The sequence below is a fragment of the Oncorhynchus kisutch genome, linkage group LG7 (assembly GCF_002021735.2).
Source record: "Oncorhynchus kisutch isolate 150728-3 linkage group LG7, Okis_V2, whole genome shotgun sequence".
Lineage (NCBI taxonomy): Eukaryota > Metazoa > Chordata > Actinopteri > Salmoniformes > Salmonidae > Oncorhynchus > Oncorhynchus kisutch.
Window position 1 is genome coordinate 35,909,277 of NC_034180.2, and position 27,400 is coordinate 35,936,676.

At 45.0% G+C, this 27,400-nt stretch overlaps 1 protein-coding gene across 1 annotated transcript in view; it reads right to left on the minus strand.

Moving 5' to 3' along the window:
• LOC109894551 (coiled-coil domain-containing protein 9B) overlaps window positions 1–25,535 on the minus strand; it is a 51,735-nt gene extending 26,200 nt beyond the window's left edge. The window contains exons 1-6 of the mRNA XM_020488122.2: window positions 25,215–25,535; window positions 18,666–18,767; window positions 17,013–17,117; window positions 16,658–16,813; window positions 16,296–16,460; window positions 12,938–13,009 (exon numbers count right to left, since the gene is read on the minus strand). Of these exons, the coding sequence (XP_020343711.1) occupies window positions 12,938–13,009; window positions 16,296–16,460; window positions 16,658–16,813; window positions 17,013–17,117; window positions 18,666–18,767; window positions 25,215–25,226 (612 nt within the window). The 5' untranslated portion in view covers window positions 25,227–25,535. The remainder of the gene's footprint in view (window positions 1–12,937; window positions 13,010–16,295; window positions 16,461–16,657; window positions 16,814–17,012; window positions 17,118–18,665; window positions 18,768–25,214) is intronic.
• Between the last annotated feature and the right edge of the window lie 1,865 nt (window positions 25,536–27,400).

Below are 27,400 nucleotides of genomic sequence, written 5' to 3' on the forward strand. Positions count from 1 at the left end.
AAATGGAAGAAGTTTGGAACTACCAAGACTCTTCTTAGAGCTGGCCGCCAGGCAAACTGAGCAATCAGAGAAGGGCCTTGGTCAGGGAGGTGACTAAGAACCCGATGGTCACTTTGACAGAGCTCCAGAGTTCCTCTGTTGCGATGGGAGAACCTTCCAGAAGGACAACCATCTCTGCAGCACTCCACCAATCAGGCCTTTTTGGTATTGGCCAGACGGACACACATGAGTAAAATGCACATGACAGCCCGCTTGGAGTTTGCCAAAAGACACCTAAAGGACTCTCAGATCATGAGAAACAAGATTCTCTGGCCTGATGAAACCAAGATTGAACTCTTTGGCATTAATGACAAGTATCATGTATGGAGGAAACCTGGCACCATCCCTACAGTGAAGCACAGTGGTTGCAGCATCATGCTGTGGGGATGTTTTCCAGCGACAGAGACTAGTCAGGATTGAGGAAAAAAATGAATGGAGCAAAGTACAGAGAGATCCTTGACTAGTCTCTCAAAGCACTTCATGATAACAGAAGTGAGTGCTACGGGCAAACAGTCATTTAGTTCAGTTACCTTAGCTATCTTGGGAACATTAACCATGGTGGACATATTGAAGCATGTGGGGGCAACAGACTGGGATAGGGATTGATAAAAAATATCCATAAACACACCAGCCAGCTGGTCTACGCATGCTCTGAGGATGCAGCAAGCAATGCCATCTGGGTCAGCAGCCTTGTGAGGTTTAACACGTTTAAAAGTTTTACTCACGCCAGCCATGGAGAAAGAGCCCACAGTCTTTGGTAGTTGGTGGCACTGTATTGTCCTCAAAGCGCACAAAGAAATTGTTTATTTTTTCTGGAAGCAAGACGTCAATATCCGCGACGGGGCTGGTTTTCTTTTTGTAATCTGTGATTGTCTGTCTGTAGACACGGTCACATACGTCTCGTGTTTGAGCCATTGAATTGCAACTCCACTTTGTCTCTATACTGACACTTGTTTGATTGCCTTATGGAGGGAATAACTACACTGTTTTGTATTTGGCCATATTCCCAATTGCCTTGCCATGATTAATTTTGGCGGTACGTGCTTTCAGTTTTGCGCAAATGCTGCCATCAATGCACGGTTTCTGGTTAAGGAAGGTTTTAATAGTCATAGTGGGTACAACATCTCCTATACACTTCCTTATAAACTCAATCACCGAGTCAGCATATACGTTATCTGAAGCTACCCGGAACATATCCCAGTCCACGTGATTGAAGCGTGGAATCCTATTGGTCAGACTAGCGTTGGATAGACCTAAGCACGGGCGACAAGAAGGAGTCATGGTCAGATTTGCCAAAAGGAGGGCGGGGGAGGGCCTTGTATGCATCGTGGAAGTTAGAGTAGCAATGGTCGAGAGTGTTACTCGCTCGTGTACTGCAATCGATATGCTGACAGAATTTAGGTAGCCTTGTTCTCAAATTAGCTGTATTAAAAACCCCAGCTACAATAAATGCAATCTCAGGACATATGATTTCCAGTTTGCATGAAGTTCAGTGAAGTTCCTTGATGGCAGTCTTGGTATCATCTTGCGGAGGGATATACACGGCTGTGACAATAACGGAGGAGAGTTCTCTTGGGAGATAATACGGTCGGCATTTGATTCTAGTTGAGGTGAACAAAAGGGCTTGAGTTCCTGTATGTTTTTACAATTACACCATGAGTCGTTAATCATGAATCATCCACCCCTGCCCTTTTTCTTACCGGAAAGATGTTTATTCCTGTCGGTGTGATAAACTGAAAATCCCGTTGGCTGTATTGACTCCAACAGCATGTCCCAAGCTAGCCATGTTTCTGTGAAACATTGTTACAATCCCAGATATCTCTTTGGAAATCAACTCTTGCCCTAATTGCCTACTTCGTTAACTTGGGTCTGGACATTAGCGAGTAATATACTCGGAAGTGGTGGGTGGTGTGCACGCATCGGAAGCCTCACTAGAAGACCGCTTACAACACCTTCTCCTCCGGCTGTTGTTTTGCGTCGGCCTCTAGAATCAGTTTGAATGCCTTGGGAGATGCAGACAAAGGATCCGCTTTGGGAAAGTCATATTCCTGGTCGTAGTGCTGGTTGTGCTGGTAATTTGACGTCTCTCTGATATCCAATAGTTCTTCCCGGCTGTATGTAATAACACTTCAGGTTTTCTGGGCTAACAATGTAAGAAATTATACATTTAAAAAAAAAATCATTATTCATTCATTAGGAAATGTTGATGTTGTACCCACAATAACAATCCGGACATACCCCAACCAAAAACCCTGGATGAATGGAGATATCCATACAATGCTGAGTGACCGATCTGCAGCATTCAATGTCAGCAGAACGAACTCCGATGACTCTGTGGCACACGTCGCATACAAGGTAAGCAGGAACGAGCTCCGCAAATCCATTAGGGATGCAAAAAGACAATACAGACTCAAACTTGGCTAAGTGCTGATGTTCGACAACTCCAACTCGTGTCGCATGTGGCAAGGATTACAGACTATCACAGACTACAAATGCAAATCCAGCTGTGCCGTGACACCAAGCCTCCCTCACAGTCAAGCTTGACACAGTCTATGCTCGCTTCAAGGCAGAAAATACGGAGCCATCCAAGACAACTCCGACCCGACCAATTGTTTTCACTCTCTGATGCTGCTTGCACAGATGGCATCCCTGGCCGCTTCTCAGAGTGTGTCCTAACCAGCTGGTGGACGTCTTTTCAGACATCTTCAACCAGTCCTTGTCCCAGGCTGTAGTCCCCACCTGCTCTAAGGAGACCACCATTGTCCCAGTGCCCAAATAAAACAAGGTGACATGCCAAAGTGACTATTGCCCTGTCACACTCACCTTGGTCATCATGAAGGGCTTTGAGAGGCTGATCATGGCCCACATCAAGGCCAGCATGCCAGGCACACTGGAACCATGCCAATTTTCCTGCCGCTCCAACAGTTCCACGGAAGATTCTATTTCCATTGCTATTCACATGGTCGTAACACATCTGGACAAGAGGAACACCTATGTGAGAGTGCTGTTCATTGACTACAGTTCAGCATTCAACACTATTGTTCCAGCCAAGCTCGACACCAAGCTCTGTGCCCTGGGTCTAGACACCACCTCTGCAACTGAATCCTGGACTTCCTGACGGGTAGACCACATGCTGTAAGGATTGGCAACAACACCTCCACACTGACTCTTAACACAAGGGCCTGTGTCCTCAGTCCTCTGCTGTACTCAACAACTGCGTGGCTTTGCACGACACCAACACCATCATCAAGTTTGCTGATGACACCACAGTTATAGGGGGGTGATAACCACCAATGACGAGTCAACCTATAGGGAGGAGGTAAGTGAACTGGCATTGTGGTATCATGACAACAACCTCCCCCTCAACGTCAGCAAAACAAAGGAGTTGATTGTTGACTTCAGAAAGCAGAGAGGAAGCATGACCAACAACACCACCACCACTCTTGAGAGTGCATCAGTGTCTCTACTCCCTATGGTGGCGGAAGAAATTTGACATGCTTCCCCGGGTCCTCTCCAAATACTACCGCTGCACGAAGGAGAGCATCCTGACCGGTTGTATCGCAGCCTGGTATGGGAATTGCTTCATCCACGACCTCAAGGCCTTACTGTGAGTGGTGAAGACGGCCTAGTACATCACTGAGACCATGCTCCCATCTACTCAAAACGGTGCCTGAGGAAGGCATGCAGTACTATCAAGGACCCCACACACCCCCGCCATGAGCTGTTCTCTCCCTTATCGTTGGGTAGACGGTATCAGAGCTTGAGGTCTGATAGCAACAGGCTGAGAGACCGTGTCTCTCTACAAGCCATCACTGATGAACACTTGAACTGGACTGACCACCTGCTCTGATTCTCCGTACTTTAGCACACATGCACTCACACACCACAACTGCTGCTACCAGACTCTTATTATACTGCTCATTTTATACACTGCCCCCACCTCTTCCCCAATACAAATATCAATATTGTACTATAAATTGTGCCTTCCTGTATTATTACGTATGCTCAACTGTGTGATAACGCTCTCGGTAGCCAATGTGAACAAAACCTTTATAAAGGTCAACAAAGCCGCTGGCCAGATGGATTCCCAGGAGGTGTACTCAAAGCATACGCGAACCTACTATCAAGTGTCTTCACTGACATTTTCAACCTCTCCCTGACCAAGTCTGTAATACCTACATGTTTCAAGCAAACCACCACAGTCCCTGTGCCCAAGGAAGAAAAGGTAACCTGCCGAAATGATTACCGCCCTGTAGCACTCACGTTGGTAGCCATAAAGTGCTTTGAAAGGCTGGTCATGGCTCACATCAACAGCATCCTCCCCGACACCCTAGACCCACTCCAATTTGCATACCGCCACAACAGATCGGCAGATGATGCAATCTCAATCGCACTCCACACTGCCCTTTCCCACCTGGACAAAAGGAACACCTACAGTGGGAAGAACAAGTATCTGATGCACTGCCGATTTTGCAGGTTTTCCTACTTACAAAGCATGTAGAGGTCTGTAATTTGTATCATAGGTACACTTCAACTGTGTACCAAAAATCCAGGAAATCACATTGTATGATTTTTAAGTAATTCATTTGCATTTTATTGCATGACAAAAGTATTTGATCACCTACCAACCAGTAAGAATTCCGGCTCTCACAGACCTGTTAGTTTTTCTTTAAGAAGCCATCCTGTATTACCTGTATTAACTGCACCTGTTTGAACTCGTTACCTGTATAAAAGACACCTGTCCACACACTCAATCAAACAGACTCCAACCTCTCCACAATGGCCAAGACCAGAGAGCTGTGTAAAGACATCAGGGATAAAATTGTAGACCTGCACAAGGCTGGGATGGGCTACAGGACAATAGGCAAGCAGCTTGGTGAGAAGGAAACAACTGTTGGCGCAATTATTAGAAAATGGAAGTTCAAGATGACGGTCAACCACCCTCGGTCTGGGGCTCCATCCAAGATCTCACCTCGTAGGGCATCAATGATCATGAGGAAGGTGAGGGATCAGCCCAGAACTACACGGCAGGACCTGGTCAATGACCCGAAGAGAGCTGGGACCACAGTCTCAAAGAAAACCATTAGTAACACACTACGCCGTTATGGATTAAAATCCTGCAGCGCACGCAAGGTCCCCCTGCTCAAGCCAGCGCATGTCAAGGCCCGTCGGAATTTTGCTAATGACCATCGGGATGATCCACTCGCCGTGTTTGGAGGAAGAAGAAGGATGAGTACAACCCCAAGAACACCATCCCAACCGTGAAGCATGGAGGTGGAAACATCATTCTTTGGGGATGCTTTTCTGCAAAGGGGACAGGACGACTGCACCGTATTGAGGGGAGGATGGATGGGTCCATGTATCGTGAGATCTTGGCCAACAACCTCCTTCCCTCAGTAAGAGCATTGAAGATGGGTCTTGGCTGAGTCTTCCAGCATGACAATGACCCGAAACACACAGCCAGGGCAACTAAGGAGTGGCTCCGTAAGAAGCATCTCAAGGTCCTGGAGTGGCCTAGCCAGTCTCCAGACCTGAACCCAATAGAAAATATTTGGAGGGAGCTGAAAGTCCGTATTGCCCAGCGACAGCCCCGAAACCTGAAGGATTTGGAGAAGGTCTGTATGGAGGAGTGGGCCAAAATCCCTGCTGCAGTGTGTGCAAACCTGGTCAAGAACTACAGGAACGTATAATCTCTGTAATTGCAAACAAAGGTTTCTGTACCAAATAATAAGTTCTGCTTTTCTGATGTATCAAATACTTATGTCATGCAATAAAATGCAAATTAATGATTTAAAAATCATACAATGTGATTTTTCTGGATTTTTGTTTTAGATTCCGTCTCACAGTTGAAGTGTACCTATGATGCAAATTACAGACCTCTACACTGCAAAGGTGGTAAGAGGAGGCAACAACACGTCTGCCACTCTGATCCTTAACACAGGAGCCCCTCAGGGGTGTGTACTTAGTCCCCTCCTGTTCACCCATGACTGCATGGCCAAACAACTCCAACACCATCATTAAGTTTGCTGACGACACAACAGTGGTAGGCCTGATCACCGACAATTATGAGATGGCCTATAGGGAGGAGGTCAGAGAACTAGCAGTATGGTGCCAGGACAACAACCTCTCCCTCAATGTCATCAAGACAAAGAAGCTGATCGGGAACTACAGGAAAAAAGCGGGCCGAACAGGCCCTCATTAACATCGTCAGGGCTGTAGTGGAGCGGGTCGAGAGTTTCAAGTTCCTTGGTGTCCACACCACCAACAAACTATCATGGTCCAAACATACCAAGGCAGCCGTGAAAGGACAAAAACTTTTCCCCCTCAGGAGACTGAAAAGATTTGGCATGGGTCCCCAAATTCTCAAGATCAGATCCACACCATCGAGAACATCCTAACCAGTTGCATCACGGCCTGGTATGGCAACTGCTCGGCATCTGACCGTAAGGCTCTACAGAGGGTAGTGCGTACGGCCCAGTACATCACTGGAGCCAAACTTCCTGCCATCCAGGACCTATATAATAGGCGTGTCAGACGAAATCCCATAAAATTGCCAGAGACTCCAGTCACCCAAGTCACAGACTGTTTTCTCTGCTACCGCACGGCAAGTGGTACTGGAGCGCCAAGTCTAGGACCAAAAGTCTCCTCAACAGCTTCTACCCCCAAGCCATAAGACTGCTGAACAATTAATAAAATCGCCACCGGACTATTTACATTGACCTCCCTCCCTTTTGTACACTGCTGCTACTCGTTGTTCATTATCTATGCATAGTCACTTCACCCCTACTGTAGCTACATGTACAAATTACCTCAACTAACCTGTACACCTGCACACTGACTCGGTACCGGTAGCCCCTGTATATAGCCTCGTTATTGTTATTCTTACTGTGTTACTTTTTACTTTAGCCTATTTGGTAAATATTTTCCTAACTCTTCTTGAACTGCACTGTTGGATAAGGGCTTGTAAGTAAGCATTTCACGGTAAGGTCTACAATTGTTGAAGTCGGGACAAAGTTTGATTTGAAATGTTTATTCTATTCTACTGAGCCATTTACTTTATGTTAGTATTCTTATATTTGATTTCTTATTGTTGTTGCCTTGTCGAGAAAGAACCTGCAAGTAAGCATTTTGTTGGACGATGTAAACCATGCGTATCCTGTACATACGACTAATAAAACTTTAAACCTACAGGATCCCAACAGGGAGAACAAACCATGGTGCACCAAGGCTAAATTCTGCAACCAACATCATAAAAGCACAGCAGCAGCCACAGCCACAGCAGCAGCCACAGCCACAGCCGCAGCCACAGCCACAGCAGCAGCCACAGCCACAGCCACAGCCACAGCAGCAGCCACAGCCACAGCAGCAGCCACAGCCACAGCAGCAGCCACAGCCACCCACAAATGGCGCTAATGGGCAAGCAACTCAAAGTGCAGGTTCCAACCAGGTTAATGCTACTAGCAACCAAGCTACTAGCAACCGCGACCGGGAGGTCCGTGGGGCGACGCACAATTGGCCTAGCGTCGTCCGGGTTAGGGAGGGTTTGGCCGGTAGGGAAATCCTTGTCTCATCGTGCACCAGTGACTCCTGTGGAGGGCCAGGCGCAGTGCGCGCTAACCAAGATTGCCAGGTACACGGTGTTTCCTCCAACATATTGGTGCGGCTGGCTTCTGGGTTGGATGGCGCGGTGTTAAGAAGCAGTGCGGCTTGGTTGGGTTGTGTATCGGAGGACGCATGACTTTCAACCTTCGTCTCTCCCGAGCCCGTACAGGAGTTGTAGCAATGAGACAAGATAGTAGCTACTAAACAATTGGATACCACGAAATTGGGGAGAAAAGGGGGTAAAATAAAAAAATAAAAATATAAAACTGATGCTACTATTTCCTTGTTCCTTTAACCACCAAGCTAATTCTACTAGTTACCATGCTAATGCTACTACCAACCAAGATGCTCTTTTTTAAATATTTGTTTGTATTTTTACCCCTTTTTCTCCACAATTTCATGCTATCCAAAGACTGAATGGCATCACTGAATTTCTGCTAAATAGGAAAAACTCTATTGCCAACAAGAGGCCTACCAGTGTTCGATGGTGACCCACTTCATTACAGGTCATTCATTAAAGCTTTCCAACATGGTATTGAATGCAAAACTGACACCATGCAAGACAGGCTTTATTATTTAGCGGAGTATAAAAGTGGTCAACCAAGAGAACTTGTTCGTAGCTGTTTGCACATGAATCCAGCAAGGCTATACAATGAAGCAAAGAAACCACTTGAGTTCAACTTGGTCAATGAAATTAAGAAAAAAAACTGCACATATGGAAAAAGCTCTGAGCTGGTCATTAAGCCAGCAGATGGGAAGGCATTGTATTCGTATGCATTGTTCTTGAAAGGCTGTTCTCACACATTGCAGGACATTAAGCACACGGAGGAGCTGGAGAATGTTGGAGGATCACAAATGTCAGTTCAAAGCAAAGCTGTACACTCAGACTCTCAGTGAACGACATTTCCCAGGCAGAGGAAGCGGTTGTATGCTTTGTCCAATAATATAATTGCTGCATTCAGCAAAGGCACAGTTAACAGATCATCAACATATACAGTACCAGTTAAGTTTGGACACACCTTTGAGATTCTTCAAAGTAGCCACCCTTTGCCTTGATGACAGCTTTGCACACTCTTGGCATTCTCTCAACCAGCTTCATGAGGTAGTCACTTATAAAACATTTCAATTAACAGGTGTGCCTTGTTAAAAGTTAATTTGTGGAATTTCATTCCCTCTTAATGCGTTTGAGCCAATCAGTTGTGTTGTGACAAGGTAGGGGTGGTAAACAGAAGACAGCCCTGGGGCGGCAGGGTAGCCTAGTGGTTAGAGCATTGGACTAGTAACCAGAAGGTTGCAAGTTCAAACCCCCGAGCTGACAAGGTACAAAATCTGTTGTTCTGCCCCTGAACAGGCAGTTAACCCACTGTTCCTAGGCCGTCATTGAAAATAAGAATTTGTTCTTAACTGACTTGCCTAGTACATTTTTTGGGGTAAAAGGCCAAATCTATATTATGGAAAGAACAGCTCAAATAAACAAAGATAAATGAGTCCATCATTACTTTAAAACATGAAGGTCAGTCAATGTGGAAAATGGCAAGAACTTTTAAAGTTTCTTAAAGTGCAGTTGCAAAAAGCATCAAGCGCTATGATGAACATGGCTCTCATGAGGACCACCACAGGAAAGGAAGACCCAGAGTTACCTCTGCTGCAGAGGATTCGTTCATTAGAGTTACCAGCCTCAGACATTTCAGCCCAAATAAGTTCTTCACAGAGTTCAAGTAACAGACATATCTCAACAGCAACTGTTCAGAGGAGACTGCATGAATCAGTTCTTCATGGTCGAAATGCTGCAAAGAAACCACTACTAAAGGACACCAATAAGAAGAAGAGACTTGCTTGGGTCAAAAAACATGAGCAATGGACATTAGACAGGTGGAAATCTGTCCATTCGGCAGCAATACGCCATACCATCTGGTCTGCGCTTAGTAGGACTATCATTTGTTTTTCAACAGGACAATGACCCAACACACCTCCAGGCTGTGTAATGACTATTTGACCATGAAGGAGAGTGATGGAGTGCTGCATCAGATGACCTGGCCTCCACAATCACCCGACCTCAACCCAATTGAGAAGGTTTGGAATGAGTTGGACTGCAGAGTGAAGGAAAAGCAGCCAACAACTGCTCAGCATTTGTGGGAACTCTTTTAAAACTGTTGGAAAAGCATTCCTCGTGAAGCTGGTTGAGAGAATGCTAAGAGTATACAAAGCTGTCATCAAGGCAAAGGCTGGCTACTTTGAAGAATATAAAATATATTTTGATTTGTTTAACACTTTTTTAAATAAATGAAAAACTCTTGAATGAGTAGGTGTGTCCAAACTTTTGACTGGTGCTGTACAGAATGGATCCAGTCTTGTTGAACAGTGTCCTGAGGGTAGGTGGAAGGCTAGCAGCTCTGCCATGCCTGAAGATTAAAAACACCCAGCCATTCTTCCCAAAGACAGAGACATCTCAAAGCTGATCCTTTGTCATGACCTGGTTGGCCACAGCAGGAGAAAAGACATGCTCTCCAGGCTGCAGCGCATATACTGGGTTCTGCGTAGCAACTCTGCAGCAAGCTCCATCATACAGGAATGTCTGGCGTGTCAACACAAACATGGAAATGTAGGACAGCAGAAAATGGCTTCTCTTCCTATAGGCAGGATCTCTACAGATCTATCACTTTTCATTCATGTAGGCATCGACTACTGCGGACCTACTGAAGTTAAGAGAGGACAAAGTAATGTAAAGAGGTATGGAGTAATATTCACATCTGACCTGCTGAGCCATCCTTCTCAAAATGGTTCATTCCTTTGACACAGACTCATGCTTCAGTCCCCTTCAACGGTTAATTTGTAAACTCAGCAAAAAAAAGAAATGTTTCAAAGATAATTAGTAAAAACTCAAATAACTTCACAGATCTTCATTGCAAACGGTTTAAACACTGTTTCCCATGCTTGTTCAATGATCCATAAACAATTAATGAACATGCACCTGTGGAACAGTCGTTAAGACATTAACAGCTTATGGACGGTAGGCAATTAACGTCACATGTATGAAAACTTAGGACACTAAAGAGGCCTTTCTACTGACTCTAAAAAACACATAAAGAAAGATGCCCAGAGACCATGCTCATCTGCGTGAACGTGCCTTAAGCATGCTGCAAGTAGGCATGAGGAATGCAGATGTGGCCAGGGCAATAAATTGCAATTTCTTTACTGTGAGACGCCTAAGACAGCTCTATAGGGAGACAGGAGAGACAGCTGATCATCCTCGCAGTGGCAGACCACGTGTAACAACACCTGCACAGGATCGGTACATCCGAACATCACACCTGCGGGACAGGTACAGGATGGCAACAACAACTGCCCGAGTTACATCAGGAACACACAATCCCTCCATCAGTGCTCAGACTGTCCGCAATAGGCTGAGAGAGGCTGGACTGTTGTTAAGGCAGATCCTCACCAGACATCACCGGCAACAACGTCGCCTATGGGCACAAACCCACCGTCGCTGGGCCAGACAGGACTGGCAAAATGTGCTCTTCACTGACAAGTCACGGTTTTGTCTCACCCGGGGTGATGGTTGGATTCGTGTTTATCATCGAAGGAATGAGCGTTACACCGAGGCCTGAACTCTGGAGCGGGATCGATTTGGAGGTGGAGGGTCCGTCATGGTCTGGGGCGGTGTGTCACAGCATCATCGGACTGAGCTTGTTGTCATTGCAGGCAATCTCAATACAGGGAAGACATCCTCCTGCCTCATGTGCTACCCTTCCTGCAGGCTCATCCTAACATGACCCTCCAGCATGACAATGCCACCAGCCATACTGCTCATTCTGTGAATGATTTCCTGCAAGACAGGAATGTCAGTGTTCTGCCATGGCCAGCGAACTCAATCCCATTGAGCACGTCTGGGACTTGTTGGATCAGAGGGTGAGGGCTAGGGCCATTCCGCCCAGAAATGTCTGGGAACTTGCAGGTGTCTTGGTGGAAGAGTGGGGTAACATCTGACAGCAAGAACTGGCAACTCTGGTGCAGTCCATGAGGAGGAGATGCACTGCAGTACTTAATGCAGCTGGTGGCCACACCAGATACTGACTGTTACTTTTGATTTGGACCCCCTCTTGTTCAGGGACACATTATTCCATTTCTGTTAGTCACATGTCTGTGGAACTTGTTCAGTTTATGTCTCAGTTGTTGAATCTTGTTATATTCATACAAATATTTACACATAATTAACGCAGTTGACAGTGAGAGGACGCTCCTTTTTTTGCTGAATTTAGGAGAGGACAATGGAATAAAATGTGTCAGCTTTAACCGTGAGCTAAGAGAAGCTCTGAAGGATCTAAACCAAAACACAATTCAAAAGGCCCTGTTGCAGGATGGCATAAAGTGGAGATTCAACACTCCTAATGGTGCTCACCATGCCGGTGTGTGGGAACAGCTCATCCAGCAAGTAAAGAGTGTTCTTCAACCCGTCATGATGCAGGTTTGATGACGAAGCCCTGTAAACAGCTTCATGTAAGATGGAGGCAATTCTTAATGACTGCCTAATAACTTCAGTCTCGAATGACCCAAGTGTCTTGGATTCCCTAACGCCAAATCACGTCATTCAACTCAAAGGATAACCATTGTTGCCACCAGGTCTGGTCAAGAAGGACGACTTATATGCTCGAAGGAGATGGAAACAAGCCCAGTACCTTGCAGAACTTTTCTGGAGAAGATGGACATGTGAGTATCTGTCAATGATGCAGGATCGTCCGAAGTGGAACAGCACAAAGCTGAGTTTCACCATCGGAGACTTTGTTCTCATTGTGGATGCTACAGCTCCACGTAACTCATGGGGCGAATCATTGACACTATGGCAGACTCCAGAGGTCTGGTACGCAGTGTGTGTTTTAAAGACCAAGACCAGTGAGCTGAAGAGGCTCATCGGCAATCTCGGTTTGCAGTAATGGAGTAGTAATAAGGCAGTAATAACCTGATGACGATGTCAGTCAGACTGCATGTAACACCGTTTGAAGTGAACGTGCCTCTAAGCTGCCGCCTCTGGGTTTCAACACGCAACTCCTGAGTTGATCAACACCTACGCTGACATGTGCACACTGATTTGACATGGATTATCCTATGATGGACAATGCACACACTCTTCAAAAGAAGATTCAGTATGCACAATTGGACAATTAAACAAAATGTGAAAGAATGCATAATGAAATGTTGGTAATATGGTACTTAGGTTACATTTATATTCATGGTAATTGATTGGCTTAGGACAGTAAGCAATTAAGTGCCAATAAGAAGGGGTCTGGTCTCTTACCTGGTGGTAAGGCTCACACTCTGACAGCCAGTGACGCTCCTCTGTCAAACACTTCCCCTGCCCCACTTCATCCTGAAAGAGAGAGAAGAGAGAATGGAGGAGAGAGAAAGACGTTATCAGCACGACAAAAAAAATGATGATGTCTATCAACTAAGTCCTTATACAGAAGGATCATACTACAGCAGGTCCCACTGCTGCCACTGATATTGCGGTCACAAAAATGAACTGTTCCTGTCCTCAGCAGCACAATACAGACTTTCAAAGAGCTACAATGCCCCCAAGTGGACACATGGTATCATAGTCTTTTTCAAAGACACTATGAAATATCGATTTTACACAGAATTCGCGGAATATCAACTGGGGGGGGGGGAAATAAAACAGGCAATGTTTAATTGATCCCCTTTCAAACAGTCCCAATTGTACCAATTTCTTGCCAATATATCCATTATATACATCCCGGTGCGAAGCCCTGGGGAGGGGTGGGAGCAAGAGACTTAAAAAAACTAGTTTTACTTTGACCCTTACCCAATCTTTTTTCTATTACCTTTTTCATATATGATTTGGGATTATTTATATTCTTAAGGCAATATTCTTCCCAGTATCCATTAAATTCAACGTCTCTACTGCCAACCTTCTAAACGTTCCACTACTGAATAAACCCTAGACTGCTGGTGCTACTAACAGCCATCTCCAGAACAGTGTGAGACAGAGTGAGAGAGGTACAGGGAGTTTTGGAAACAGTCAGGAAGCTTGTCCGAGGAATGATAGAACACCTTCAGAGTCATACCATTGAGCCTGGGGTTTTGTTCCCCTGTGCGCACACACTCAAAAAGGATCCCTCTCCCTCTCTTACAACTCTTGTAAATCACTTTTCCTCCCCCTCTCTCACACGCTTTATTCCACTCGCTTTCTTCTCCTATCTCCATCCCTCTTTCCCCCTTCATTGGCATGCTGCCCACTCTGTCCTGTCGTTGGCGGCATAATGAGCCCATTCTGAACAAAGGCAGCCAAATGTTAATTAGATGAAATCATGATTTTCATGACGGCAGGAATGGGGAAACAATGTGGCGGAGGAGAGCAGGCTCTCTGTGGTTTAGGAGAGTAACAGAGACTGGAAAAACCTGTCTGCAAGCCTGGTTCTCGCTCTCTCTCCATCTCTTCCTCTCGCTCTATCCAGGGCCTGTAGTAATAGTACCACCCTGAGGCTCTCCTTGTCACTCTCATCCCATGCTGCTGCAGTAACAGGGCTGGCTGTCTGAAGAGAGTGTTCTGCAGAGCAATCGCCCCCATATAGAGGCTGAACAACATTATGTAAGCGGGGTCCAAATAGAAGTGGACCTGGCAAACAGGCCTAGTTTTTCACGGCTGTATCAAACACTGGCCATGGCTCAAACGCTGATTCAGTGTACATGGCATGACTATGAGCGTCTGTCCAGATAGATATAGGCCAGAAACACAGCCAGGGAACATCCTGTTCACCCTGTACATTTGTCACGTTAACTTCACTGGACCTGGCAGCAGCAGCCTGTAAACACAGGGTTGTGTTCTAGATCATTCTGGAACCATGGACTGTCTGTCCTGTCCCACACTACAGCTTTGTGCAGCTCTCCACTCTTCCTGCAGCACAGATCCACTCTCTGTTCACAGAGCCTGACGGACTGGCTGGGTTTCACTTTTTAGTGCTGGAGGATCAGCTGCCGGTAGTGTGCGTCAGTGTGTTGATTAGGCCATGTGCGTGTAAGAGTGTGTGTTCTTGTGTGTTCCCGACGACAGTCAGAACACTAGCAGCTGTCCCAAAGACTCTGTGTGCCCAAGGGCTCTAAATCAGAAACCGTGTGGCATTTCACAGAGCAGCTGGGAGTACTGTGTGTGTGTGTGTGTGTGTGTGTGTGTGTGTGTGTGTGTGTGTGTGTGTGTGTGTGTGTGTGTGTGTGTGTGTGTGTGTGTGTGTGTGTGTGTGTGTGTGTGTGTGTGTGTGTGTGTGTGTGTGTGTGTGTGTGTGTGCGCGTGTGCGTGTGCGTGTGCGTGTGCACGTGCACGTGCATGCATGCATGCATGCATGCAAGTGCACACCCTCTATGAAACCACCTGCATCAGGCAGTTCTTTTAAAACGTTTCCATCTGTACGTATTTATAAACGACCATATCACATCGCCGAATCATAACTCATGAAGTAATAGAGAGCTAAGAGCAGCCCTAACAGGCAGGATGTTAGGGACTTGAAATACAGTAACTCAATAAGGACCATCTTAATTGTCCTTAAATGGTAAGCTTAAACAATGGCTCTGAAAACCAAAATTAAAGAAAAATCCTTGGAGGAAAACACACACAAGCCATTTATGATCTATTTTCCAAGTTATTTGCTGCAGCCATTCTCAATGGCCGGCCCAGTGTCAGGGGATATAACGAAAGCCCTGGATCAGCTAGATAAATGGTTCTCCCTACAGTCTCATGAGGATAACAGCCATGCCACTGTAGAGACAGAGGGACTAACAAGCTGTATGTCTGCTGTCTGCTGAGGGCTCTCGGCTCTGTCTGAATACAGCAGCTACACCCCAGCAGGACTGCTTGAGGGGCTCTGCTACAGTGTAATGGCCCTCCAGATCAGAACACTGTGGAAAACAATACACCATATACCATCAAATGTGATATTTTTATTTTTCAACTAACTATGTCAACTGAGCACTCTCAGCTCTGACTACAGAAGCTACTAGCTACACTTGGAGCTCCCGAGTGGCACAGTGGTCTAAGGCACTGCATCTCAGTGCAAGAGGCATCACTATAGTCCCTGATTCAAATCCAGGCTGTATCACATCCAGCCATGATTGGGAGTCCCATAGGGCGGCACACAATTGGCCCAGCGTCGTCCAGATTTGGCCGGGGTAGGCCGTCATTGTAAATAAGACTGTTCTTAACTGACTTGCCAAGTAAAATAAAATAACAATAAAAAAACAGCAGGCCCAAATAGCTCCAGGCCAGACCCCCCCCCCTCCCCAGTCAATCACCACCCCTGCAGCCCGCCCTCTGTCCAACAGTCTTTGTGCTTCTTTACAGGAGGGGAGGGGCCAGCCGGCATGTCTGACAACTATGTAAAACAAGACAGCAGCGTATGAGAGGACAGACACAAGGGAGGGGCGGGAAGGTGGCTAGACAACAAGGTACAGAGCAGGGAATGATGTGGAAGCAATATAAACTAGCCAAAGTCTTGACAGTGTAAAAAAGTGCATAGCCAACTGCCATTTTCTCAATCTATAAAAAGCAGGCTATTATGACATAGGCCTATCGGTTTCCCCAAGGACTCTCAGTTTAGAGTCTCATGTCTCAAGCTAGGATTCAGCCCAAAGTATGCACTGATGACCTGTGGTCCTCTGTCCCTCTTTGCTGTGTGAGTGTGCTGGTGTTTTCCTCTTGCTGTTGATTCCACACGGTGCTGGTTGTCCTCTATAGGGCTCTTCACATCCAGTGGACTGAGGGGACCTGGACCTGGTCTTCTCTCCAGCCTCTCACTCACCACCCTCTTACCCTGGGATCAAACAACCATGGATCATCAATATCAATCATTTCAATGAGGTTAGGACTTTCCCCTGACCAAGTGACCTTATCAGAAAAAAGTCCTGGCCCTAAACATAATTTGTATCATTCAATGGCATCATTTGACTACAGTTGGCCACAGAACTTTATAATTCCTGCTGTACCACATAGGCTCGTCATGTTGTTTACCTTTGTGTTGCCAGCCATGGTGACCAGTAGCTGCTTCCTCCTGCCCCGCCCAGAGCCCAGCAGGTTCCCCTCCGCCTCCCTCTCCCCAAGCTCCTGGACCCACTTTGTGGTGGGAGAACCACCCGTCCCTGGTTTGGTCATCACAACACGAGGATCCTACTCAAAGTGAAAATGACAGTGTGAATCACAGTATCTCAGTAATACATCTCTATTGCTGATAATATGTGTATGCATATGGTTTCGTTCATCAATATGGACATTGTAATTGTGTTGGTATGAATATTCATATTTCAGAACTATTCGGTATTTAAAAGCATCTCTGTGTACATCTCTGTAGGCAGACGGGGCAACTCACGCTGGTAGACTTGTTGATGGTGATGGTTAAGTCCCCTGCTTTACCCTTAGGGCTTTGCAGTATCATTCCTTCCTTCTCCGCTCTCTTCTTGTCTTCCTCTACCTCCTGCATGGAATGAAACAGAACATGAAACACTTGACAACATCAGGAACCTGATATTATTATTAGTCGTCAACAAACCCAGTAAAAAATGTGAGTTGAAATGCAGTATTTGTCTTAGATCTTCACTCCATACAAGGCTAGTTGTTAGATACTTATCATTATCTAAGGTTTCCAATGTCACTTGGTTTGGGGATATGAGGATTAAACAAATCCAGAAAGACGGCAGGTCTTTTTTTTTCTTTCTTTAGGGGGTAGATCAGCTTTAATATTGCGTATAGATTGTAGCTTGAATCAATGTAATTGTCTGCATAATTTCCAATCCCCCATATACATACTTACGTGTGTGTGTGTGTGTGTGTGTGTTTCTTTCTTTTTACTATTTTTTACATTGTACAAAAATAGTGAAGATATCAAAACTATGAAATAACACATATGGAATCATGTAGTAACCAAAAAAGTGTTAAACAAATCAAAATAGTTTCGAGATTTTTCAAAGTAGCCACCATTTGCCTTGATGACAGTTTTGCACACTCTTTAGCATTCTCTCAACCAGCTTCATGAGGAAGTCACCTGGAAGGCATTTCAATTAACAGGTGTACCTTGTTAAAAGTTAATTTGTGGAATTTCTTTCCTTCTTAATGTGTTTGAGCCAATCAGTTGTGTTGTGACAGGGTAGGGGTGGTATACAGAAGATAGCCCTATTTGGTACATAGTACATATTATGGCAGGAACAGCTCAAATGAGCAAAGAGAAATAACAGTCCATCATTACTTTAAGACATGTAGAAAATAGTAAAAATAAAGAAAAACCCTTGAATGAGTAGGTGTGTCCAAACTTTTGACTGGTACTGAATATGCTTTAAAATACATGTTTCTTTATTATTTTCCCCTAACCCTACCACCCCTCCCCTAATTGGAGCAAACTAATGGACAATACCACTTTGGCTTCTACTTCCATCTTACACATACTATATACATTTTACAGACACAATGTATTTAAAAATAGTTATCCTTTGTTTGTTTTTAATCCCATCCTTCAGCTACGCTCAACCCCTCCCATCTATCTCTGAAGACCATCCAGTTCTGATTTCTATTTGCCAGATATTTTTCAATTGTGCTGTGATGTTTTCCACAGATTGTAAATTAAAGATAAACATTTTTGCTAAAAGTAGTATTATATTATTTATCGATTGACTATGACTTTTCAAAATCACCCAGCAGTGCAATTTGCAGAGTTAGCTCCAGGTAGATTTTGCGATACTTCAGCCATTCCTGAACCTGCGACCAAAAACAAGCTACATAATTTGGACAGTACCAGAAAAAATTATATATTTATTCTGTCTCTTCGCAGAAAAATCTGTAGAGCTGGGATGGTTGTATCCCCCATATATATAACATTATATTGGTTGCAAGAATTTTGTATAATAATTTGTATAATTATATAAAAAATGTCAGGTCTGTCAACCCCAATCCTCTAACTTCTCCATGTTCTCAGTGCAGGTTTAAAACCGTGTCTCTGTTTCAGAGTAAGAACAGTTGAACACTAACTCACCTGGTACCTCTTCATGAGTGCTTCATTCTTCCTGCGGAGCGCCTCAATCTTCTTATCCAGCTCCACATCCTTCTCTTTCTTCAACATGACGTCACTGGGGGTCTGGAGACGAGAGAGAGAATACTCAGCTCATCAGAGCTTTAATGTAGAATCTTATTGGTTTCTCAATCAATCCAATTTATTTATAAAGCCCTTACATCAGCTGATGTCACAAAGTGCTGTACAGAAACTAAGCCTACCTGTGAGTGGCTACAGTATCTACAATAAACAATCCAGTGCATGATGGGCATTCAGAATGATTAACTCTCAGCAAAATCCAGCCAACAATATGTAGCAAAGCACTGATGAAATGATCTTCTTACAATTCTCGGCTTGACGTGATTTACAGAAGGATCCATCCATGAGTATGAAATATTATCTCCATCTTTCTACACCAATGGTGTCTGTTGTGGTCACACACAGTAATAGTAGTAAACACACACAAACCCACAAACATACGTGTCCTCATGGACTGTTCATAATTGGGCTCAGTTACCCAGTAGGAATACCAGAGCAAAGCATAGCATCCTAAACATCCTGATGCCGTCAGCACTACAGAACAGAGCAGCATGTCTCCTCATACGACAAAAGGCCCTGACTAAAGCCTCGTTGAATTCTTATGGGGCTGAAACAGGGTGTGTGTTACGCCACTTTTAAAACCGAAGGCATTTCATATGTCATACCACTGTGGCACTCTGTGGTTTTGACTGAACAATAGTCATTACAGTAACCATGAAGGCCGCTAGGCCTTATAACACAAATCCAATTAACTATAAAAACTACAGCTGGTAAATTGACAGACACACCATTTTGAAATGTATTCAGGGCACAAATCACAGGGATGGAGAATCTAATAAAAAAAAACTATCTGGGTCAACTTTGGGCTTCTGATCCTGAGCATTCTCGTAGCACTCTCTGGTGATATTAGGGTAAGTGTACCTATTTAGCCCACCAAAATCTAAGTTTAGACATTTCTAACGTACACAGCCCTAATTTTCATAAGGAAAGTGGAGATAAGATGAAAGATGAATCTCTCGTGAAGTTTTATGACTTTAATTTCACAATATATTTCATGTGACATCAAAACATTTGATAAAATATGTTAAAAGTCCATACTAGACTTAATGGGTACTGAATGTACCCTTTAAGCACATGGTTGTTCCAGATAAGCCCACTCTTTAATAATCAACTGTAATTCATTTCCAAATGTTAAACACTTATAAAATGAAATTTCTTGAGGTGAGGTCAGGGTGTGATGTGGGGGGGGGGGGGGGGGGGGCATCCTATGTCTTGTATTTCTTTGTGTTTGGCCAAGTGTGGTTCCCAATCAGAGGCAGCTGTCTATCGTTGTCTCTGATTGGGAGAGTACTTAGGTAGCCTTTTTCCCCACCTATGTTGTGGGATCTTGTTTTTGTACAGCTCTTGTAGCCTATGGAACGGTAAGTTTGTTTTGGTTTCACTTTGTTATTTTGTTGCTGGTTCTCATTTAAATAAATATGATGACCACCAATTACGCTGCGCCTTGGTCTCCTTCAAACAAAGCACGTTACAATAACTTAATAAAACATCAGATTGGCTTTGAATAAAAACTGGTATAATACAACAACCACATGAACTAGTTGAAACATTAAATAGCAAAAAATATATACAGTACCAGTGAAAAGTTTGGACACACTTACTCATTCAAGGGTTTTTCTTTATTTTTACTATTTCTACATTGTAGAATAATAGTGAAGACATCAAAACTATGAAATAACACATGGAATCATGTAGTAACCAAAAAAGTGTTAAACAAATCAAAATATATTTTAGATTCTTCAAAGTAGCCACCATTTGCTTTAATGACAGCTTTGCACACTCTTGGCATTCTCTAAACCAACTTCACCTGGAATGCTTTTTCAACAGTCTTGAAGGAGTTCTCACATATGCTGAGAACTTGTTGACTTCTTTGCCTTCACTCTGCGGTCCAACTCATCCCAAACCATCTCAATTGGGTTGAGGTCGGGTGATTGTGGAGGCCAGGTCATCTGATGCGGCACAACATTACTTTCCTTCTTGGTCAAATAGCCCTTACACAGCCTGGAGGTGTGTTGGGTCATTGTCCTGTTGAAAAACGAATGATAGTCCCACTAAGCGCAAACGTATGCCTTGAATTCTAAATAAATCACTGACAGTGGACTGGGATATGTTCCCGGATAGCCTCTGACAATAACATTGATGTATATGCTGACTCGGTGACTGAGTTTATTAGCAAGTACATCGGAGATGTCGTACCCACTGTGACTATTAAAACCTTTCCTAACCAGAATCTGTGGAATGATGGTAGCATTCGCTCAAGTGAAAGCGCGAACCACCACTGGGAACATGACCGAATACAAACAGTGGAGCTATTCCCTCCACAAGGCAAACAAACAAGCTAAGCGTCAGTATAGAGAAAGTAGAGACTCAAATCAACGGCTCAAACACGAGACGTATGTGGCAGGGTCTACAGTCAATCACGGATTACAAAAAGAAAACCAGCACCGTTGCAGACATTGACGTCTTGCTCCGAAACAAGTTAAACAACTTCTTTGCTCGCATTGAGGACAATACAGTGTCACTGACACGGCCCGCTACCAAAGCCTGTGGCCTCTCCGTCTCCATGGCCAATGTGAGTAAAACATTTAAACGTGTTAACCCTCGCAAGGCTGCCGACCCATACGGCATCCCTAGCCGCGTCCTCAGAACATGTGCAGACCAGCTGGCTGGTGTGTTTATTGACATATTCAATCAATCCCTATCCCAGTCTGTTGTCTCCACATTCTTCAAGATGGCCACCATCGTTCCTGTCCCATGATAGCTAAGGTAACTGAACTAAATGACTATCGCCCCATAGCACTCATTTCTGTTACGATGAAGTGCTTCGAGAGACTAGTCAAGGATCATATCACCTCCACCCTACCTGATACCCTTGACCCACTCCATTTTGCTTACCGCCCCAACAGGTCCACTGACGATGCAGTCGCCATCGCACTGCACACTGCAAGAGGAATATCTATGTAAAAATGCAGTTCATTGACTACAGCTCAGCATTTAACACCATAGTACCCTCCAACCTCGTCCTTAAGCTCGAGACCCAGGGTCTCGACCCCGCCTTGTGCAACTGGGTCCTGGACTTTCTGACGGACCGCCCCCAGGTGTTGAAGGAAGGAAACATCTCCACTCCCGCTGATCCTCAACACCACCCACAAGGGTGCGTTCTCAACCCTTTCCTCTACTCCCGGTTCACCCATGACTGCGTGGCCATGCACGCTTCCAACTCAATCATCAAGTTTGCAGATGACACTACAGTGGTAGGCCTGATTACCAACAACGACAAGACGGCCTATAGGGAGGAGGTGAGGGCCCTCGGAGTGTGGTGTCAGGAAAATAACCTCTCACTCAACGTCAACCAAACAAAGGAGATGATGGTGGACAGGAAACAGCAGAGGGCGCACCCCCCAATCCAGATGTACGGGACAGCAGTGGAGAAGGTGTAAAGTTTTAAGTTCCTCGGTGTACACATCACGGACAAACTGAAATGGTCCACCCACACAGACCGTGGTGAAGGCGCAACAGCACCTCTTCATCCTCAAGAGGCTGAAGAAATGTGGCTTGTCAACTAAAACATTCAAACTTGAACAGATGCACAATCGAGAGCATCCTGTCGGGCTGTGTCACCGCCTGGTACGGCAACTGCACCTCCCTCAACCGCAAGGCTCTCCAGAAGGTAGTGCCATCTGCACAATGCATCACCAAGGGCAAACTACATGCCCTCCAGGAGACCAACAGCACCCAATGTCACAGGAAGGTCAAAAAGATCACAAGGACAACAACCACCCGAGCCACTGCCTGTTCATCCCGCTATCATCCAGAAGGTGAGATCAGTACAGGTGCATCAAAGCAGGGACCGAGAGACTGAAAAACAGCTTCTATCTCACGGCCATCAGACTGTTAAACAGCCATCCCTAACATAGACTCAAATCTCTGGACACTTAAATAAATGGAAATAAAGGTATCACTAGTCACTTTGAATAACACCACTTTAATAATGTTTACTTAAAACTACATTACTCATATGTATATACTGTATAATGTATATACTGTATTCTAAACTATCTACTGCATCTTGCCTATGCCGCACGGCCTTCGCTCATCCATATATTTATATGTACATATATGCATCACATCTGTGTCACGCCCCGACCTTAGAGATCCTTATTATTCTCTATGTTGGTTATTTTTTTGAACTGTAATTTCTTGAACTGTAATTCATTTCCAAATGTTAAATACTAAATACAGGGTGTGACTCGGGTTGGAAAGTCTATGTTTTCTATTTCTTTGTTTTGGCCGAGTGTGGTTCCCAATCAGAGGCAGCTGTCTATCGTTGTCTCTGATTGGGGATCACATATAAGTTGTAATTTTCCTTTTTTTTGAGCTCAACTTATGATTATTTGATCTGCTAATTAAATGCTGGCGTTGGTATGAAATTGCATTATTGCGATCCCTTGTGGGTCCTTTTAGATGTAACTCCAGCGGTGTCTGTGCTGACACTTGTGTATGACGAGTAAAACTCAAACGGAGGACATTTTAAAAAGGCACATGGATGCCCTGAGCAGAGCTAATGACGTAGCGCTGAATAACACTTGTTTCCTCTCCAGGCTAAGTGAACGCCCACACCACACACACTGTAGTGTCAGTTCTGAACAAATAACAGCCACACACAGTGCTCAGAGGAAAGTGACCAGATTGTATTGGCACAGCAGAAACACCACTCTGGGATACAATTCCCAAAGTTCACTAGATCCTTCATATAAGGTTAGTATACACGAGGCGAGTAAACCTTGAGCTCCTACAATACACACACAAATGCATATGCACACACACCAACAAGAGCCAGGAGGGCAATAAAGTGGATTTTCAAAGCCAATTCTGTCATTGTCCTCCCCCTGTCATCCTTGTAATGGGTTTATCATGAAGAGTATGAAAGGTCAAAATATACAGCAAATAACGCTAATGGTGACAGTCTAAACAAACAACAAAACCAACAAGTGGCCATATCAAAGCTAGACCCAGGCCTCCTCAAATCTAGTTATACAATGACTTGACATCAGAGAGGCAGTGTGACAACAATCTTAACCAGGGAGGAAACCATAACAAACATATCCCTTTCAACCCCATGTTGTACAATTCCCCCATATAAAGGGACTACGGTGAGGTCTGCAGCACAGACCTAGTAGACAGCTTGACTGCCACAGACAGAGAGCCAAGAGGTGGCACTCATTGCAGAACTGCCTGCCTGCCAGTCACCCACCGCCACCAAAGTGACGACAAAAGATGATCCTGGCTGATCCATGTGAAATTCCACTTTGCAGAACAATGACTCCCAGCGTAGCCTACACCACACAGCTCTCTGACTCTGCACGGGATCCTTCCAAGCCGTTCCACTGCATTGGCCACAAAGAGCGGCTGCCACACTCCTGGCGCAGATGGTAGGAGATTTTGGAAGAGAGGTGTTGGTCAAATATCTTGTTTTAAAATTGACTGAAGAAAGGAATATATTATTTGAAGCTCCATGTTAAGACCAACATTCACATTCCTCCAAAACCTTAACATGCAGTCAGAAAATGGCACATTCATCAGCCATGCTAATTTTTTTAAATGGACAGACTGAAAATCTTTAAGTATGTTTCCAGTGCAGTGTAGCCAATGGCAATGATTCCCAGACAGCCCAAACTGAACATTAGCAAATAGCTTTAACAGGACGAGATAGCATCAAATTAAATCTAAAGCCTGTGAAAACAGTGAGATAGAAGTTGGGACTCACAGAGAGGCAGGGCGGGAAGTGCCGAGCTGCTTTAGAGTTTCTGGTTGTCAGGGTATCCAAACAAAACAGGCCATGATGACACCAGGAATAGGACAGAGAGGGAAAGGAACACCACCAGCACTCATGCAGGCGAATGGCGGCTCACAAGAACAGCCAGCTACAGTATCACAGCGAGGGAGAGACACCACACATGGAAAATGCTGTGAGGGGGATGTGGATGTACCCGTCTGGGTTTGGGGTACCTCCTTTCTCTCTCCGAGCCCCTGTCACTGTGATCGCCTGTGAAGGAGGCAGGTCCTTAGCACACGGTAGCTGGCTGAGCCCCACACACGTAAACACCCACATAGGCTGTGAGACTGCCAGTTTATGGCACCCATGCCCAGGCAGGGGGGCCTGCAGAACCGAGGTCGGCAGAGCCTCTCTCTCTCTAGTCCCTTCCCACCCAGCATCCCCAGCACCTACTGGTAGGCCAGGAAGGAGAATAGAGACAGGATGTCTGACTGAAACACTGCAGTTAGTTACAGCTATAACCTCCATCTGGAGACAGGAGGAAGGGGGGAGCAGAGAAACTAGCCTGTAGCAGGAGACAACGAGAGAGGCAGGGAGAGAAAGAGCTAGAGAGAGTGCAAGAGAAAGATTGCGAGAGAGAGCGAGAAGGCACTCACAGGTCTCTCCATGTCAGCGTTGAAACCTGGGCTGGGTCCAAGCGCGAGGCAACAGCCGAGGTGGCGGAGAGGGCTGCTTGGAGTCCACGATCATGCCTTGATTACAATGAGCCAAGTTGGGCTGACAGCCAAGATGTCTAACAAATGCACAGAGCGCCCCTGTTAACGGATTTACAGCCCCCGTCCGCTGACTTGCTCTCACACTCTCTCACTCTCTGTCCCTCCCACACACATGCTCTTGCCTCTCTCCCTCTCTCTGGAGCACTTGCTCTCAGTTAAAATTACCTCTCACACCCCTTTCCCTGCCTGTCCCCTCCTCCTTCTGTCCTCTGCTCAGAACACACTGGTTAAATACTGTTCCCCTACCAATACACTCACTCCTACCCACCTCTCTGAATTTAAAGGGAAACGGGAGATTCTTTTTAGTAAGCAAATCTTTGGTCTTTCTAAGAGTGATACAGTCCCTCAATACTACAGTAAGTACCATTCAACGTTCTATTTGCAGCCTTTCATAATGTTATTCCAAACATGTACCAGCCCATAATGAGATGGATGTATTTGGTCGTTAGAACAATCCCCCTACCATCTCTTTAACAGCTGTTTTGCCTGTGAGTGTGAGTGCCCAGGCAGGGTATCGGTTGGGGTGGGGGGTTGACTGCAGGATTTCCCACGACTCCTCCTGAAGGGCATGCTCCAGGCAGACAAATGCCAGACTGCTCAAAGAAGCGGCAGGGAAATCAAAACACTACGACTTGCACTCAGTTGCTCAGTTTTCCCAGAGTGCTTCAGACAGACAGCTTCTTTGATAGAGTATTACGTTACCATCCCAGCACACTATTCTGGGTTAAATAACACTTAGGCCCACATAGCAAACATTGTTAGAGGATTACACATATCAAATGCTCTCAACAGTGGTATTTTACAAATACTTTAAGATTATTATTTTAGAAAAACAGCAATATGTAATTTCCTGCAGTGGTTGCCAAACTTTTTATAGTCCCTTCAAACATTCAACCTCCAGCTGTGTACCCCCTCTAGCACCAGGGTCAGTGCACTTTCAAATGTTGTTTTTTGCCATCATTATAAGCCTGCCACACACACACTATACGATACATTTATTAAACATAAGAATAAGTGTGAGTTTTTGTCGCAACCCTGCTCGTGGGAAGTGACAAAGAGCTCTTATAGGACCAGGGCACAAATAATAATAATCAATCATTTTGCTCTTTATTTAGCCATCTTACATATAAAAACATATTTGTTCATTGAAAATGGTGAATAACTCACCACAGGTTAATGAGAAGGGTGTGCTTGAAGGGATACCTGTAACTCTGCAATGTTGGGTTATATTGGAGAGAGTCTCAGTCTTAAATCATTTTCCACACACAGTCTGTGCCTATATTTCGTTTTCATGCTAGCGAGGGACGAGAATCCACTCTCACATAGGTACCTGGTTGCAAAGGGCATCAGTGTCCTAACAGCTCGGATTGCCAAGGCAGGATACTCTGATCACAGCCCTAGCCAGAAATCTGGCAGTGGCTTCTGATTAAATTCAATTATCACAGAACTGCTATTGCAATTTCAATGAGACTCTCTTGTTCAGATATCGGTAAGTGGACTGGAGGCAGGACATGAAAGCGTCTAACGAATCCAGTTGTTTGTCGTCCGTTTCGGGAAAATACCTGCATAATTGCGCACCCAGGTCACTCAGTATCACTCCCTATGTCTCCCTGTCATGGCGTTTGCGCCATCAGTACAGACACCAACACATCTTGACCACCAAAGTCCATTTGATGTCACAAAGCTGTCCAGTACTTTAAAAATATTATCTCATGTTGTCCTGGTTTCCAGTGGTTTGCAGAAGAAGATGTCTTCCTTAACGGACAGCTGTGCCAGGCCCGCCACGTCTGTTGGACTCATCCAGCTGTAACACATATAATTCACTGGCTTGCATGCAAAGAAGTAATTGTTTCAAAAAATCTCCTGTCATGTCACTGATGCGTCTTGAAACAGTGTTTGATGAAGTATTGTCTGTATAGTTTTTTTTAACCTTTTCCCCCAGCATTGTCCCAGCCATATTCACGGCAGCAGGATGAAATAAGACTTCCACAATAATATGGGGCTTGCCTGTCCTAGACACTCGGTAGTTCACCATATACATGTAAGACGCTTCTAGCCCCTTCTTA